Below are 15,275 nucleotides of genomic sequence, written 5' to 3' on the forward strand. Positions count from 1 at the left end.
ACATTCGGCGTCGAGATCGGCGTCGGAGAAGCAGTCGACGGCGACGAAGATGTCTTCAGCGTCAACATCCAAGGTACCTCTGCTACAGACAGCGTCGAGGGATAGGTCACCGTCGAAGCGGAAGAGTTCGACGGCGAGCCACCTGGCGTCGAAGCAGCATCGTCATGCTGTGACGTCGAGGCATTCTCCTTCGACGCCTGGCCACCGGCGCTCGGCGTCGAGACATCCTCCGTCGACGACTAGTCATGGTCGTTCGGCGTCGAGGGAGCCTCTGTCGACACATCATCGATCGACGTCGAAGCAGCCCACGTCGACGCCCGATCAATGGCGTTCGACGTCGAGGCAACCTCCGTCGCATTCAGACAAGCGGCATTCGGCCTCGAAGCACACCCCGTAGCCGACTGAGCACCGGCGATCGGCGTCGAAGCAGCCTCCGCCGTCGTCGAGCAGACAACCTTCAACGGCGAGATGCTCTATGCCGAAGGACAGTCATCGCCACCCGAGGTCGGTGTCGAGGAAACCACGGTCGACGTCGAGAGAGCGTCTATCTGCTCGGCGCTCGGCGTCGATACAGCCACCGTCGATGGATCAGCGGAGATCCAGGGAACGGAGCGTTTCGCAGCCAGTGAACATCTCTCCTGCAATGTCACAGGAGAGGTCTCCTTTGAAGCAGGTGATGCAGGAGAAAGAGGGTGCACCATTGGACCAATCTCAAGTCCTAAGGCCTCAATTGGGTTCTCCAGGATCAGCATCGGCTGCGGAGGTGGGACAATCTCCAGTACAGGATCCTCCTGCCAAGAGAAGGAGGGTCGCAGAAGAGAGATCTTGGTCGAGGTCTTCCTCTAGATCTCTAGTGAGCCTATCCTCATCCTCCTCAGCATCTCGAAGTGGCAGATCCTCGGATGGACAAAACAGAGATTTGGATAGGGAGAGGTTCAAGTCCCCTGCAAGGTTGCAACAGGATCAAGCGGATCAGCCTCCACGGTCACGTTCACCAGTGAAGGATCCCACCCACAAATCTCCTCCTGTTCGTCTTTCCCCAAGGTGGTATAGACCCCTTCACCACTTGGACAAGGAGACGGCAGATCGGCTGAGGGCGTATCGAGACCAGGCTCCCCGCCGCAAGGAACGGTCTCGTTCTAGGCACTCAAGTAAGAGAAGATCTCGTCACAGAGAGCGATCTCATTCTAGAATGCGCTCAAGTAGAAGATCTAGGTCCAGGAGGACCCGTAGCTCTTCAAGTTCTTCGAGGACCCGATCTCACAGGGATTACTCTCCGACCCTGACAAACAGTCCACGCTCGAGGATATCTCCAACTGAGGATATTTTCTCGTTCCAAGACATCTTGGGCAGGGGAGCCCTGAAGCTAGGAGTGCCTATGACAGCTCCGCAGATCAAGACAACGGTCATATTTGAAACCCTACAGCACAGAACGACACCCAAACCTTTGTTGCCGTTGGTCCCGGGTATAATGGACCCAGTGAATGAAGTCTTCCTGACTCCGCAAACGGTGAAGTCCGTCCCAGCGAGGATTCTCAAGAAGTATCGTCCTCCTGATGAGGATCCTCTGTTCCTCAAGTCCGATCCCCCGCCGCCTGATTCAGTAATCATTGCGGCGGCTAGAAAGTCCAATGCGGTAGCTTCCTCATCCACGGTACCGCCGGATAAGGACAGCAAGGTGCAAAACTCATGGGGGAGAAGAGTTTGTAACACCTCAGCTTCTTTCCTCAAGGTCTCCAACGCGGAAGTGCTGCTCGGCAGATATGATAGATCTCTGTGGGACTCACTTCAGAAGTTTTCTGCAAAACTTCCTCAGGAAGATAGAAAGGATTTTGAGGAGGTTCTGATGGAGGGCAGTCAAGTCTCCAATCAGATTATTGGAGCGGCGGCAGATGGGGCAACGCTGGCTGCGCATGGTTATGCGCATGGAATCACAGCGAGGAGATCCTCATGGTTGCGCCTTACAGCATTGAAACCCGAGGCGCAAGCCAGAATTCTAAATCTTCCTTTTTCGGGCACGTCTCTCTTTGGTGCGAGTGCTGATGAGGAGATGCAGCGGATGAAGTCTGAGTTAGACACCCTCAAAGCCGTGGGGCTTGAAAAGAAAAAGGAATTCCGGAAGAAGTTCCGTTCGGACAACAAGGGCTCTTCGAAGCAGAGGGTTCAAACCCCTCACTGGCAGAAGGGCCAGAACCAGCAAGGCCAACAAAAGTCGCAATACAAAGGCAAGCGCGCAGTTCCAAAGGAAATGGAAATCAGCGACAAGGCAACAACTTGAATAAATCTCAGCAGAAGCAATGAGTCTTCACTTCCCCCAGCACCGTTGTCCACTCCAGTGGGGGGAAGCATTGCGCATCACAGGACAGAGTGGCAGGCCATTACAAAAGATCAATGGGTGTTGTCTACGCTGCAGAATGGGTACTGTCTTCGTTTCCATCGTCTACCTCCACCCGTTCCACCGATGTCAACGTCAAGCCACCAGCTACAACTGTTAAAGAAAGAAGTAGCGACACTCCTCTAGAAATCAGCCATCGAGAGGGTGCCGGTGGCTCAAAGGGGGAAAGGAGTATACTCGAGGTATTTTCTGGTCAGAAAAAAGGGCCAGAAGGCGGAATACAGGCCTATTCTGGACTTGAGAACACTCAATTTACATGTACGAAAAGAAAAATTTCGCATGTTGGCGCTTCACCAAATATATCCACATCTCAGGAAGAGGGATTGGATGTGTTCGGTGGACCTTCAAGACGCATATTTTCATGTCCCGATACGAACAGATCACAGAAGATTCCTTCGATTTCGGGTGGGGACCTCTCACTACCAGTTCAAAGTCCTTCCGTTTGGGTTGAAGTCGGCCCCCAGAGTGTTCACGAAGTGTGTCGCAGTGGTGGCGGCAGCTCTACGCCGCAGGGGAGTCTTCGTATACCCATACTTAGACGATTGGCTGTTGAAAGGTCCAACTCCAGACAATGTAAGGAATCAATTCCAGACATGCATAGAACTTTGTCAACGTCTAGGCCTGCATGTCAACTACAAGAAGTCGGTCTCCCATCCCACTCAGAAGATTCACTTCCTGGGAGCTCTGCTAGACTCCGAGGTAGGAAAAGTGTTTCCTTCGGAGGAGAGACAGTTTTCAATAGCACTCAAGTGCCAGCAAGTTCTTCACAACAGGACTCAGAAAGTGCGAAAGATAGCCTCCCTCTTAGGATCGATGGCTTCCTGCATATTCTTGGTACCGAACGCCAGACTTCAGATGCGTCCTCTTCAGCAGGATCTGGAGGACAAATGGGACCAGCAATCAGATCGCTGGGACGATCAGATCACTTTGTCGGAGGTAGCACGATCTTCCATCCCGTGGTGGACGAAGAAGCAGAACATGCAAGTGGGAGTTCTCTTCCATCAATCTCCTCCTACACAAACGATCATCACAGACGCGTCATTGCAAGGCTGGGGGGCGCACATGGGCCCTCTTCAGGTGCAGGGTCTGTGGTCGTCCAAAGAAAGCACCTACCACATCAACTTGCTGGAGTTGAGAGCGGTCCACCTGGCTCTCAAAGCGTTCCTTCCCTCGCTTCAGAAAGAGGTGGTTCTAGTACAAACGGACAACACCACCACTATGTACTAATTAAACAAGCAGGGAGGAACCCACTCAAGGACTCTGTCACTAGAAGCTCAGGGCATCTGGCATTGGCTTCTGGCTCACAAGTTGTCTGTTCAAGCAGTCCACCTCCCAGGAGAGCAGAACGTGAGGGCGGACGCACTAAGTCGGCACTTCGAAGACAGAGAAGACTGGGTTCTCAACGACAAAGTGCTAGAAGACGTTTTCCAGTCTTGGGGTCGTCCCATAGATCTCTTCGCGGACGACGTAAACAGCAAATGCCCAAGCTTCGCCTCAAGGTTCTATCGACCAGGAACGAGGGGGAATGCTCTTTTGATCGATTGGTATGGGGAATTTGTGTACGCCTTTCCACCCCTTCCTCTGATCCCGAAGGTGGTGAGCAAGCTGAGCCACTCGTGCACAACAATGATCCTGATTGCCCCCGACTGGCCGAGGCAATGGTGGTACACGGACCTACTTCACCTGTCAGTGTCTCCTCACAAGAGGCTACCATGCAGGCCGGACCTGTTATCGAATATGAACGGGAGGATTCACCATCCCAACCTTCCGTCACTGAACTTGGCAGCATGGCTCCTGAGGTCATTCAGTACGGCCATCTAGGACTGCCACAAGACTGCATGTCCATTCTGAAAGAAGCACGACGTCCTTCCACGAGACATTCTTACGCATGCAAGTGGAAGAGGTTCTATATGTGGTGCGTGCAGAATGGTCACAATCCGGTGAAGAGTCAGGAAGAAGCAGTTCTTCCATACTTGTTGTACCTTGCTAAAGCAGGTTTGAAGTTTAACTCCATTAAGGTGCATTTAGCCGCTATAACTGCTTATAGGCGATCACCTTCACAAACCTCTTTTTTCCAGTTACCAGCAGTAAAAGATTTCCTGCAAGGTCTGAAAAAGGTGTACCCTCCTGTACGGCCTCCTTCTCCTCCCTGGGAGCTGAACCTAGTACTATCAAAGTTGATGGGCCCACCTTTTGAGCCCATTCATAAAGCTACTTTACAGCATATTTCCTGGAAAGCGGCTTTTTTGCTAGCGAATACGTCAGCCCGTAGGGTGAACGAAATTCAGGCCCTATGTACTAAAGAACCGTATACAGTTTTTCATTTGAACAGACTGGTGCTCAGAACGCACCCTTCTTTCCTGCCGAAAGTGGTATCAGATTTTCATGTCAATCAGTCTATCTCTTTACCCACTTTCTTTCCTAATCCCTCTACTCCAGCTGAGAGGGCGTTACACTCTTTGGACCTGAAAAGGGTTTTAAAGTTCTATCTGGACAGGTCCAAGTCTATTCGACATTCTGATCAATTGTTTATTAACTACGGATCGATCAGAACTGGCCATGCAGCATCGAAACGTTCCATTTCCAGGTGGATCGTTTTGTGTATCAAACTTGCTTACCAATTGGCGCAGAAACCTCTGGGGTTTACTCCTAAAGCGCATTCCACTAGAGGTAGAGCGGCCACGGCGGCTTACCTACATGATGTGCCCATGTTTGAGATTTGTAAAGCGGCGACCTGGAGGTCTGTCCATACATTTACCAGACATTACTGTCTAGATTCTGACACGAGAGCAGATACCCAGGTGGGCCAGGCCTCCCTGAGGAATCTGTTTAACAGCTGAGTTATTTGGCTGTTATGGCTTGGTTGGGTCATGTACTTCTCATTTACCTGCAGGTGGTTGATGGGCTTGCTATTCTATTCAGTGCTTATGACTATTGATGAGGATCCCCTGGAAGAGAAGGATAAGTTACTTACCTGTAATCCTAGTTCTCTTCCAGGGGTATCCTCATCAAAGTCATAAGCAACCCACCAGCCTACCCAGGTCAATGAGATTTGGTACTAGTTCAATTTTGTGTTTGAGCCCTGTCTTCAGGGTTATGCAAAGAACAACTGACCTAACTGTCACCCCTGAGGCATGATGGGAAGCCTGGGGTCATGGCTGCCTTAAAGGGACGGTGCCAGTTTTTTAGTTGAAAATGGTTTCATTTTCTATGCTATTGTTTTGCAATGCAGCCTGAGGGCTAACAATGTCTATTTACAAGCAATTTTTCAGGATTTATGAGTGGTCTACTCATTAAAACACAAAGTTCAAAGGTTATTTGACCTAATGTGTTTTTCTTTTGCTTCCTTACTAATTGCAGTGCATGTATATGTGTTTACATTGTTTTAGCCTCAGTTATGGAGCTGCATTGGTGTGAGAAAAATAATATATGTACATACATATATGTGGAGCGAGATATATGTGTTTTTTACATATATATTTTTATATTGTTTCCGGGGTCCCGCACATGGGCGGGAATATTCAGTGCTTATGACTTTGATGAGGATACCCCTGGAAGAGAACTAGGATTACAGGTAAGTAACTTATCCTTCCCTCCCTAGTGTCTTAGGAAGGTCAGCAATACACTTCTTCTGTTTGGGAAAGCAACTTAATTTCAATCTTGTGTGCATGAACTTGCCAGGGTGGAACCCACAGGCCTGTTTCACTCTGGTACACCCATGCAGTGTGTAACATGCTCTTTGCACACAACATGCACTCCTCAACATGCTCAGGATCCTGGCACAAAGATTCCATGTTCACCTTTAGAAGCTGGAATTTACAAGAGAGCAGTAGGCTTCAATTCCTATGGTAAAAGTGAAAAATGCCTGGTCACGCTAGGATCACTGCAAAACATGCTATACTACCACCACTGCCCTATACGAAGGACCCCGGCACGACCACTATAGCCCTCTGCCACACTGAGTGCTCGCTTGTTACACTACTCCAGACCCAGGACAAGCCTAGGACCAGTCGCATGTCAAAAGCAGGCCGAGACCTTCAGACACATACTAGGTTAGCATGAAGCGGGGAGCAAAATATTTGGGCACACAGGGCTGGGGATACAACTGTACACCTTACAGGTGATTCCCATGCCAACAATGACCATCTCGTTGATCACAACATCACCCTCAGAGGAACCCTTGTCTACAGACCCCCGGAACCCCGACCACAGTTCAGCGACTCCATTGCCAACAATGACCATCTCGAAGTGATGCCCCTGTCTTTAACCAAGAACATTCCATTGATTATGACAAGACCATCTTCAAATCTCTCGGCAACTGCAAGCACTCCTTCGACAACTTCAGAGGAATCCTCGTCGATGACGACAATTTTGAGGTTGACCATACCATTAACTGCACTTTTACCATTGAAGGTCCATTCTGTGTACTCGTTGTCGATGACCGAGTTAGCATTTTTTGCAAGCTTTAGAATCACAGCCAGCCTATTCACAGTCACATTTGAAGGTTTCTGTTTAATGGCCTCTGCATATCTTGGACTCTGAGCTAGTGGCTGACGTCAGCACTTGAGTCTGTACTGGCATGTTTGACTGGTCATTCTAAGCTAGATTCCATTATTGCCCTAGCTCAAGGCCAGCACGCCCCCCTACAGCCCCGCCGTTCAGCTGGTCTCAAGCCTCCAGCTCTGTACCAGGGTTCGAGCCAGCAGCCAGTCCCTGCGCCGCTGCTCAACCCTCTGCAGTTTGTCTGTTTTCAGGTGCTCCCCCTGTCCCTCTTGTTGCCCCTTGTGTGCCTTGAATTGTGCTCCTGTTGTTTCCCTCATCGTTTTTCATTGTTTTTCATTTGTATTTTGCATTTCACTGTTGTTGTGCCTTCTTTCCCTGCCGCTGCTGGCCCTGCGGCCCCGCCGCCCGATGCAGCCCGCTCCCGCCCCCTACCTCTGCTCCAGCCCCCGCCCCTTCATATGGCTACCGCTGCAGAGGAGCACGTGTGAAACCTTGACCTAGCTCAAGGCCAGTACTCACCCCTGCAGCCCCACCGTTCAGCCGGTCTCCAGCCTCCAGCTCTGTACCAGGGTTCCAGACAGCAGCCCGTCCCTGCGCCGCTGCTCAACCCCCTGCAGTTTGTCCATTTTCAGGTGCTCCCCCCTGTCCTCCTTGTTGCCCCACGTATGCCTTGAATTTTGCTCCTGTTGCTTTCCTCATCATTTTTCATTGTTTTTCATTTGTATTTTGCATGTCACTGTTGTTGTGCCTTGTTTTACTGCTGCTGCTGCCCCTTCGTCCCGCCCCCGATCCTGCCCGCTCCCTCCCCCTACCTCTGCTCCTGCCCCCCTCTCCTTCATATAGCGATCGCTGCCCTGTGACGCCGCTGGCTCGCCGAAGGCGCACCTAAGGCAAACCCGTCTGCGTCCGTCCGCTCCTGGACCGCTCCCAGCACCAGACTCCCTGGCCCCTGTGAGCACCACAACACGCGACGCCGCTACGACACCAACACCCTCCACGCACTCAATGCCGGCCGAACCTCCACCTGCTTCCAGGCCACCCCATAGCACACCCACAGACCCTTCACCTGCCGTAACTGCAGCTACACAAGCCAGCGCACACCTTCACGTCCTGCCCTTCCCACCAAATCAGGCCGCAACAATCTCAGATGCATACTACTCAACACCCGCTCAGTCCACAAGCACGCTGTCGAACTCTGGGACCTTCCGACTCCTCCTCCCCGGACATCGCCTTCCTGACGGAGACCTGGATGAACTCGTCCTTGGCGCCCGACATAGCCATAGCCATCCCGGACGGCTACAAGATCACCCACAGGGATCGAAACAACAAACCAGGAGGAGGAATAGCCATCGTCCACAGGAACACCATCAGAATCTTGACCAACACCGAATACTCCCTCAGCATGGCCGAACACCTACACTTCCAGATCCACGTTGATCACAACACCACCCTCAGAGGAACCCTTGTCTACAGACACCCGGAACCCCGACCACAGTTCAGCGACTCCATCGCCGACCTCATCAGCACGCACACCCTCTCCTACACAGACTACCTCCTCCTCGGAGACCTGAACTTCCACCTCAAGAACACCAAAGACAACAACTCCACAACCCCTATCGCCAACCTCTGATTCACACAGCTTGTCATGACACTCACCCACTACGCCGGACACACGCTCGACCCCATCTTCTCTGCCACCAACCACATCACCTTCAGCCACACCACCGAACTCTACTGGACCGACCACTTCTCCTTCGAGAAACACACCGCGCACAACCAACCGCAACAAATCCCACACCGCAGTGGGAACAAAGTCACAGAAGACCAGCTCCTCACCCGAGACCCTCCACCCGAGCCTTCTGACACCAACGCAGCAGCCCACAACTTCAGAAAATGGATCAACGACTGTGCCAACTCCCTCGCTCCAATCAGGAAACCCTCAAACAGGCGCACCGACACCAGAGCCACCTGGTTCAACACCGACCTCCAAGCAAACCTGCCGAAAACTCGAGAAGCCGTGGCGCCAAGACCAGACACCAGACAAACACGAAGCCCTCAAGAACGCCAGACACAAACACCACCAACTCATCCGATCCGCCAAAAGGTCCTCCTTCAAGAAACGCATCGACAACAACGCACACAACAGCAAAGAGCTCTTCAACATTGTGAAAGAACTCGCCACCCCCAGCTCCAATGACATCCTGCCGTCGCAAGAACTCTGCAACTCCCTGGCCACCTTCTTCCACCGCAAGATTGCAGACATCCACAATAGCTTCGACACCCAGAAACCAATGACAAACGCTGACACCCCGACCCAACACCCAGCAAAGACACCACCCTCCTACTCTCCTGGATCAACGTCAACGACGAAGACACCATCAAAATCATGAAAACCATCCACTCCGGCTCACCCTCCGACCCCTGCCCCCACCACATCTTAAACAAAGCAAGCTCCATCATCCCACCCCAACTCCAAAAGATCTACAGCTCCTTCGAGACCGCCACATTCCCGGAGAGCTGGAAACAAAGAGATCAACGCCCTACTCCAGAATCCCAAGGCGGACCCAAAGGACCTCAAGAATTTCCGTCCCTTCTCCCTGCTTTCGTTCCCTGCAAAAGTCATTGAGACGATCACCAACAAACAACTGACTCATTCCTGGAAGAGAAGAACATCCTGGACTCCTCCCAATCCGGTTTTCGCAGCAATCACAGCACTGAAACTGCCCTCATCGCCGCCACCGACGACATCAGGGCCATGATGGACAACGGCGAAACAGCGGCCCTCATCCTCCTGGATCTCTCGGCCACCTTCTACACCGTATGTCGCCAACCCTGCGCACATGCCTCCACGACACAGGGATCCGTGACTAAACCCTGAACTGGATCACCTCCTTCCTCATCGCCAGAACCCTGAGAGTCTGCCTCCCCCTTTCCATCCCGAAGCCACCACAATCACCTGCGGCGTACCCCAAGGAACATCTCTCAGCCTGAACCTTTTCAACATCTACATGGCTCCACTCGCCGACAATGTCCGAGCGCACCACCTCAACATCATCTCGTACGCCGACGACACCCAGCTGATCCTCACCAAGGACCCAGCCACCGCCAAATCCAACCTCCACCGGGGAATGAAGGCCATCGCAGAGTGGATGAAGACCAGCCGTCTGAAACTGAACTCTGACAAGACGGAGGTCCTCATCCTCGGCTCCGCCTCCTCCGCATGGGACGACTCCTGAAGGCCGGCCACGCTGGGAGCTGCCCGACACCCACCAACCACGCACACAACCTGGGGTTGGTCCTGGACTCAACGCTCTCTATGACCCAGCAAGTCAACGCTGTCTCCTCCTCCTGCTTCAACACCCTCCGCATGCTCCGCAAGATCTACAGATGGACCCCCACCAAAACCAGAAGGACGGTCACCCAGGCCCTTGTCAGCAGCAGGCTGGACTACGGCAACCGGGAACCACAGCCAAACTCCAGAAAAGACTCCAACACACACAAAACACCTCTTCATGCCTCGTCCTCGGAATCCCTCGCCACAGCCACACCATCGCCCACCTGAGAGACCTGCACTGGCTCCCGGTCAACAAGAGGATCACCTTCAAGCTCCTCTCCCAAGCCCACAAAGCACTCCACAACGCCGGTCCAGCGTACCTCAACGAACGACTCACCTTCTACACCCCAAACCGCAAGTTTCGCTCTGCTGACCTCTCCCTCGCCACCATCCCACGCATCCGCCAAATGACCACCGGCGGTAGATCATTTACCCACCTCGCCACCAAGACATGGAACACCCTCCTTACCCACCTGCGACAGACCCAGGACTTGCTGACCTTCAGGAGACTTCTCAAGACCTAGCTGCTTCTTCCCCCACCCCACTCTAGTGCCTTGAGACCCTCACGGGTGAGTAGCGCGCTCTACAAATGATTGATTGATTGATTGATTGATTATTGCAACAGCCACTCAGAGTTAGTCAAAGAATTCCTGGAACTTCAGTATCCGTTTCTCTGGACAGAGATAAGACATTAATGGCAACTGAGGCCAGTTAGTTCCATGATAGCGACTTTAATCAAAGCAGCAAATGCCACCAAGACTGCCAAATGCAGCACAATATTTCTTTTCTCATGGACTTAATCCTTGAGTACTGGAAGGAAGAAGCTCAAGCCATTGCTAACACATCAGTTTCCATCGCAGATGCTGCAATGGATGTCTTGAATGGTGGTGATACTGAGGAGAAAAGACTTTGTCAAGTCTACTTTGTTGTGCCCTGAAGTGTAGGCGAGGATCCTGGACTTGCCTTTTGATGAACAAACAACGTTTGGCAAGCATGTTGATAAAGCTATTGAAAGTATGATGATAGGTAATGATAATTTTTCATAGATTCAAATGCACCGGTTCCTGCTCCAGAGAGGGGAGTTTTACGATCTACTTCATGTATCTCTTATATCTGTGCAATGAGATCTGAGCTTAGTGAACTCTAGGGGGAAGTAGAGCGCCCTGCACCTCCATCTCACTGGTTGATGGTTGAGTTGTTTCAGAGGAGGTCTATGTGCTACTAAACACTGTTGTTGCATCTATGGCAATTTTAACATGGTGTACTGCTAAAGTTACTAGGAATTCTCAGCCTGACAACAGGGAATGATTAAAGCTTGTGAATCTGTCGAAGATACCAGTGGTGGAGAAATGAAGTTGCAGGTAATTAAATAATTTGTTTTTCATCAGTACTCCAAAAACATCTGGTTGCTCAAGTTAACTCTTTTCTGGAATACACAACAAAAGGGCAGTGAGGTATCCACTGCGCAAAATCTTGGTGGTTTTGCTATTTTAGTTCCTAATAATTTTAGTGTGCATCCAAAGGGAATCTAAACAGCCACCGCCCTGTGCTGTTAATTACCAATTGATAGCAATTGCATACATTTAAGAATTTCTTAAGATTCCCTGAGCAAAAAGTTGTAGTCTTGTTATATCATACAAACACAAGTTTCCAAGAATAATATCACAAGAAATTCAAGAGAGAATATAAGTCTGTGGTTTCTTTATTTGTCGTATTTTTGTATATGGTCTTCCACGAGGACTTGTTAACAATTTCTCCAATCCTGGATATTGAAATCAGTACAGCAATACAGCAACACAGCCAACACGCGTGTTTCGTCTATGGAATTAATCCAAAAGACTTCATCAGGGCTATAGTAACTAATATGATGTAGTCTTTATTCCCAATTTTTACTATATTTTTGGCTGCTAATCTTATATAATACCGATGTATATAATAATCCCAAGTCATACGGCACAGTGGCCCGGCAATCGCATTCACTATCTCCTCTTCAGGTCCATAGGTCCCTGTATCCCCGACTTCCCGGCATGTGTGATCCGAGTTAGTAGTGGCGTGTTAAGAAATTCTTTTCTGGAATACCCTCATTTTTGGGGGGGGGGCCTCACAAGTAGTTGCTTAAAGATAGTTATGTACCCGTGATGGTTCATTCACTCATTGCATGTGCTGCAGGAATGTCTGCTTTGGTTCTCCTGTGTGTACTAATTCTGAAGTCTGGCAGCTATTGATTAGAAACGATTATTAGCATCCCTGCACCATGTTCGTTTACCTCCTGGTATTGTGGGCTGCAATTGTACATTGGGAAGTTAATTTCAACTAATTGTGTGATATTTGTATTCTTAATAGATTTATGTGGGATTCAACAAACCTTTCCGCTTCCAGGAAGTTGTGATAATGTTTTCTAGAATACTGAACTGAGATGCTGCAGTTGATATACAGCTTTTTTGTTTGCTTCTTTCTCAGCAGAGCTGAGAACCATTAAAGTAACAGAGCACTGCTGATCTGTGAAACATGACCATGTGTTTGTAAGGTCCATGCTTAATGGTTTGGATTATTGTAAGGTTATTACTCTAGGTAGTATCCCCATACTGGACAGCTAATTTACAGGTGTTCAGCTTTTTCTTATCCTTTATAGTTAAATCTACAAATTATTTCAGATGACATCTTTCCTGATTCGCCTTCTGTTCCCTCTGTTCCAATGTGATTAAAAAGCATCCTAAAACCCACAATGTACACGCATGTAATGGAGGGGCTAGGGTGCACACTGTAGGCTAGCAATGTTCAGTGCATTTTTCTATATTAGCATGAAGATCCAAGCAATTTCTGTATATGATTTGCAAAGGGTACTTTTACTAAATGTTGTAAAATGAGGGAGGCGAAGGAATTAGAGTAAAGAAGTTTTCCAGTATTGGATCTTTGATAGATTAACATTAACATGTTATTTCCAATAGTCAGTTTTGTTCCTGTGAATCACTGAAAAACAGTGTGTTGTGAAATATTCAGTCTGCTGGTTTGTGTGAAATGTATGCTTTAGTTTACAGTTTGTAAATGAGTTTACTTTATCGCTGTGTCTCTATAAACCTTATATCTGTTTTTTCATCCTTCCAGATCCGTAATGTGGGTGCCTCTCTCTGTGTGGATGCAAAAGTCGCAAGCCAGGGTTCCCAGTTGCGTCTGGAGCCGTGTGTAAAGGTCAATGGAGATGCAGCTTGGGGAAACGTGCAGGTATCTTTGCAAGCTGCAAATTTTTTCTAAAATATTTAGCTCCTGACTGCATTAGGCCCAGCCTCACAAACAATGCTACACATAGGCACTGAAGGTATTCCAATCCTGAAAAGTAAAGTATGTCTGCTTTTGGTGTATGTATTGAGTCCGGAAAGACATACTAACTGGAAGGAGTGGGACAGCATAGCGAACACATCAGGACCCTCTTTTTTCCCCTTCTTTTCTTCAGTTTTTGGATAAAACCATAGGTCTTGAATGTCCCTTTCTTGCTTCAACATTAAACGTCCCTAAGAAGAAAGCCTGCTACATATGGAATTTTCTGTGGACAAAATTTGAATTACTTGCTGTTTATTTTAGAGTTTTATATAGCGCAAACTAGACCCGAGACATCAGGTATCAGAGCGCTTTACATGAGCACCAGTTCCGTTACAAGAGGACACATTAATTTTTGTTAGGCATGGGGAGATTACGTTATTCGCCCAGAATCACAGGATGTTGAGCGTTGTTGTCGAGACTCGAACCTGGTTCCCCAGCTCCGAGGTCGACCGCTCTAGCCGTAAGGCTACATGTACCCTTCGGCGCTTATTCACTCCCTTTGGCACCTCTGTCCCCCTCCAACCCCAGTATTGAAACGCATTGCCTTACTTGGTTTATGCAACTCCTGCCCTGCACCCCCGTGCCCCAGCGTCTTATCCCAACAGCCGCACCACGATTCCCCTTCCCTCACCAGGCCGCCATCCAGGCCCGACGATACCTCCTCTTGTACCCCTGACAACCCTAAGCTTCGTACCTCGGCGATCCTCCTTAACACCAGGTCTGCGGTTGGGCATCAACTCGAGCTATTCCACCTGCTCGACTCACGTCAGCCTGACCTGTTATTCCTCACGGAAACATGGTTCAGGGACGACTCGCTTCCCAGCCTGCTATCCATATTGCCCCCCACTTACTCGGCCATCAGGAAGGATCGCTCCGGGGGGAAGACTGGGGGGGGCGTGGCCCTGATCACCCGCGCGGATTTCCTCTTCCAAACCCTACCATCTCCCGTGATCCCTGCTGTGGACTGCTTAGTAGCTCGCTCCACTTCTTTCGGGGTCCCATTAACCTGCGTTCTCATCTACCGCCCGCCCCAGCCTACTCCTGGCTTTCTACCCGCTATAGAGGACCTACTGGCCACCCTTGTGGTGAACAACTCCGCCATTCTATTACTGGGAGACCTGAATTATTGGCCGAATGACCTAGCTGAAGACACGAGATCTAAGGAGTTTACGGCCTTGCTCACTAGCCTCAACTTCCTTCCTCAGCTGAGTATGGCCACTCACATCAAAGGCCACCAACTCGACCAAATTTGGTCCCTTAACATCCCTATGGACCCTCCAATCATCTCCCCTTGTTCCTGGTCAGACCACTCCCTCATCTCCTTCACAGCCGACCTCGGACGGCCGCCCAAACCCCCCCTGCCCAAAAACATCTGGGCCAGAAAGTGGGACAAGGCGGTCCTCCCTGCGGTCTGCTCCTCCCTTGAGGCAACCATCCCGGAGCTTAATGATTTACCCCTCTCCACCCAGCTTTCAGCCATTAACAACTGGCTGCTAAAGGCGTGTAATCCCATCGTTCCCCTTAAGAGAGTGACCATTAAACGCGCCCACGCGGCCAACCGATGGTTTACTCCAGCTCTTAGGGACAAAAAGCTTGCGACCCGCAGAGCCGAACGCGCCTGGCGTCGTACCTATTGCCCTCTCCTCAAGGCTAGTTACTGCTTGTCTCTGAAAGACTACAAACGTGACATATTACAAGCCAAAACGGAGTATTTCTCTGGTAGAA

The 15,275-nt window shown here is 50.2% G+C and overlaps 1 protein-coding gene across 3 annotated transcripts in view; it reads left to right on the top strand.

The window, feature by feature from the left end:
* The window catches only part of GALNT10 (polypeptide N-acetylgalactosaminyltransferase 10), a 688,264-nt gene that overhangs the window by 559,143 nt on the left and 113,846 nt on the right, over nt 1-15,275 (top strand). For all 3 annotated transcript variants that reach the window (XM_078653659.1, XM_078653658.1, XM_078653660.1), the window contains one exon: nt 13,338-13,454. In XM_078653659.1, the coding sequence (XP_078509785.1) occupies nt 13,338-13,454 (117 nt within the window). The remainder of the gene's footprint in view (nt 1-13,337; nt 13,455-15,275) is intronic.

This window comes from Lissotriton helveticus, chromosome 7, assembly GCF_964261635.1.
Source record: "Lissotriton helveticus chromosome 7, aLisHel1.1, whole genome shotgun sequence".
In the NCBI taxonomy this organism is placed as follows: Eukaryota; Metazoa; Chordata; class Amphibia; order Caudata; family Salamandridae; genus Lissotriton; species Lissotriton helveticus.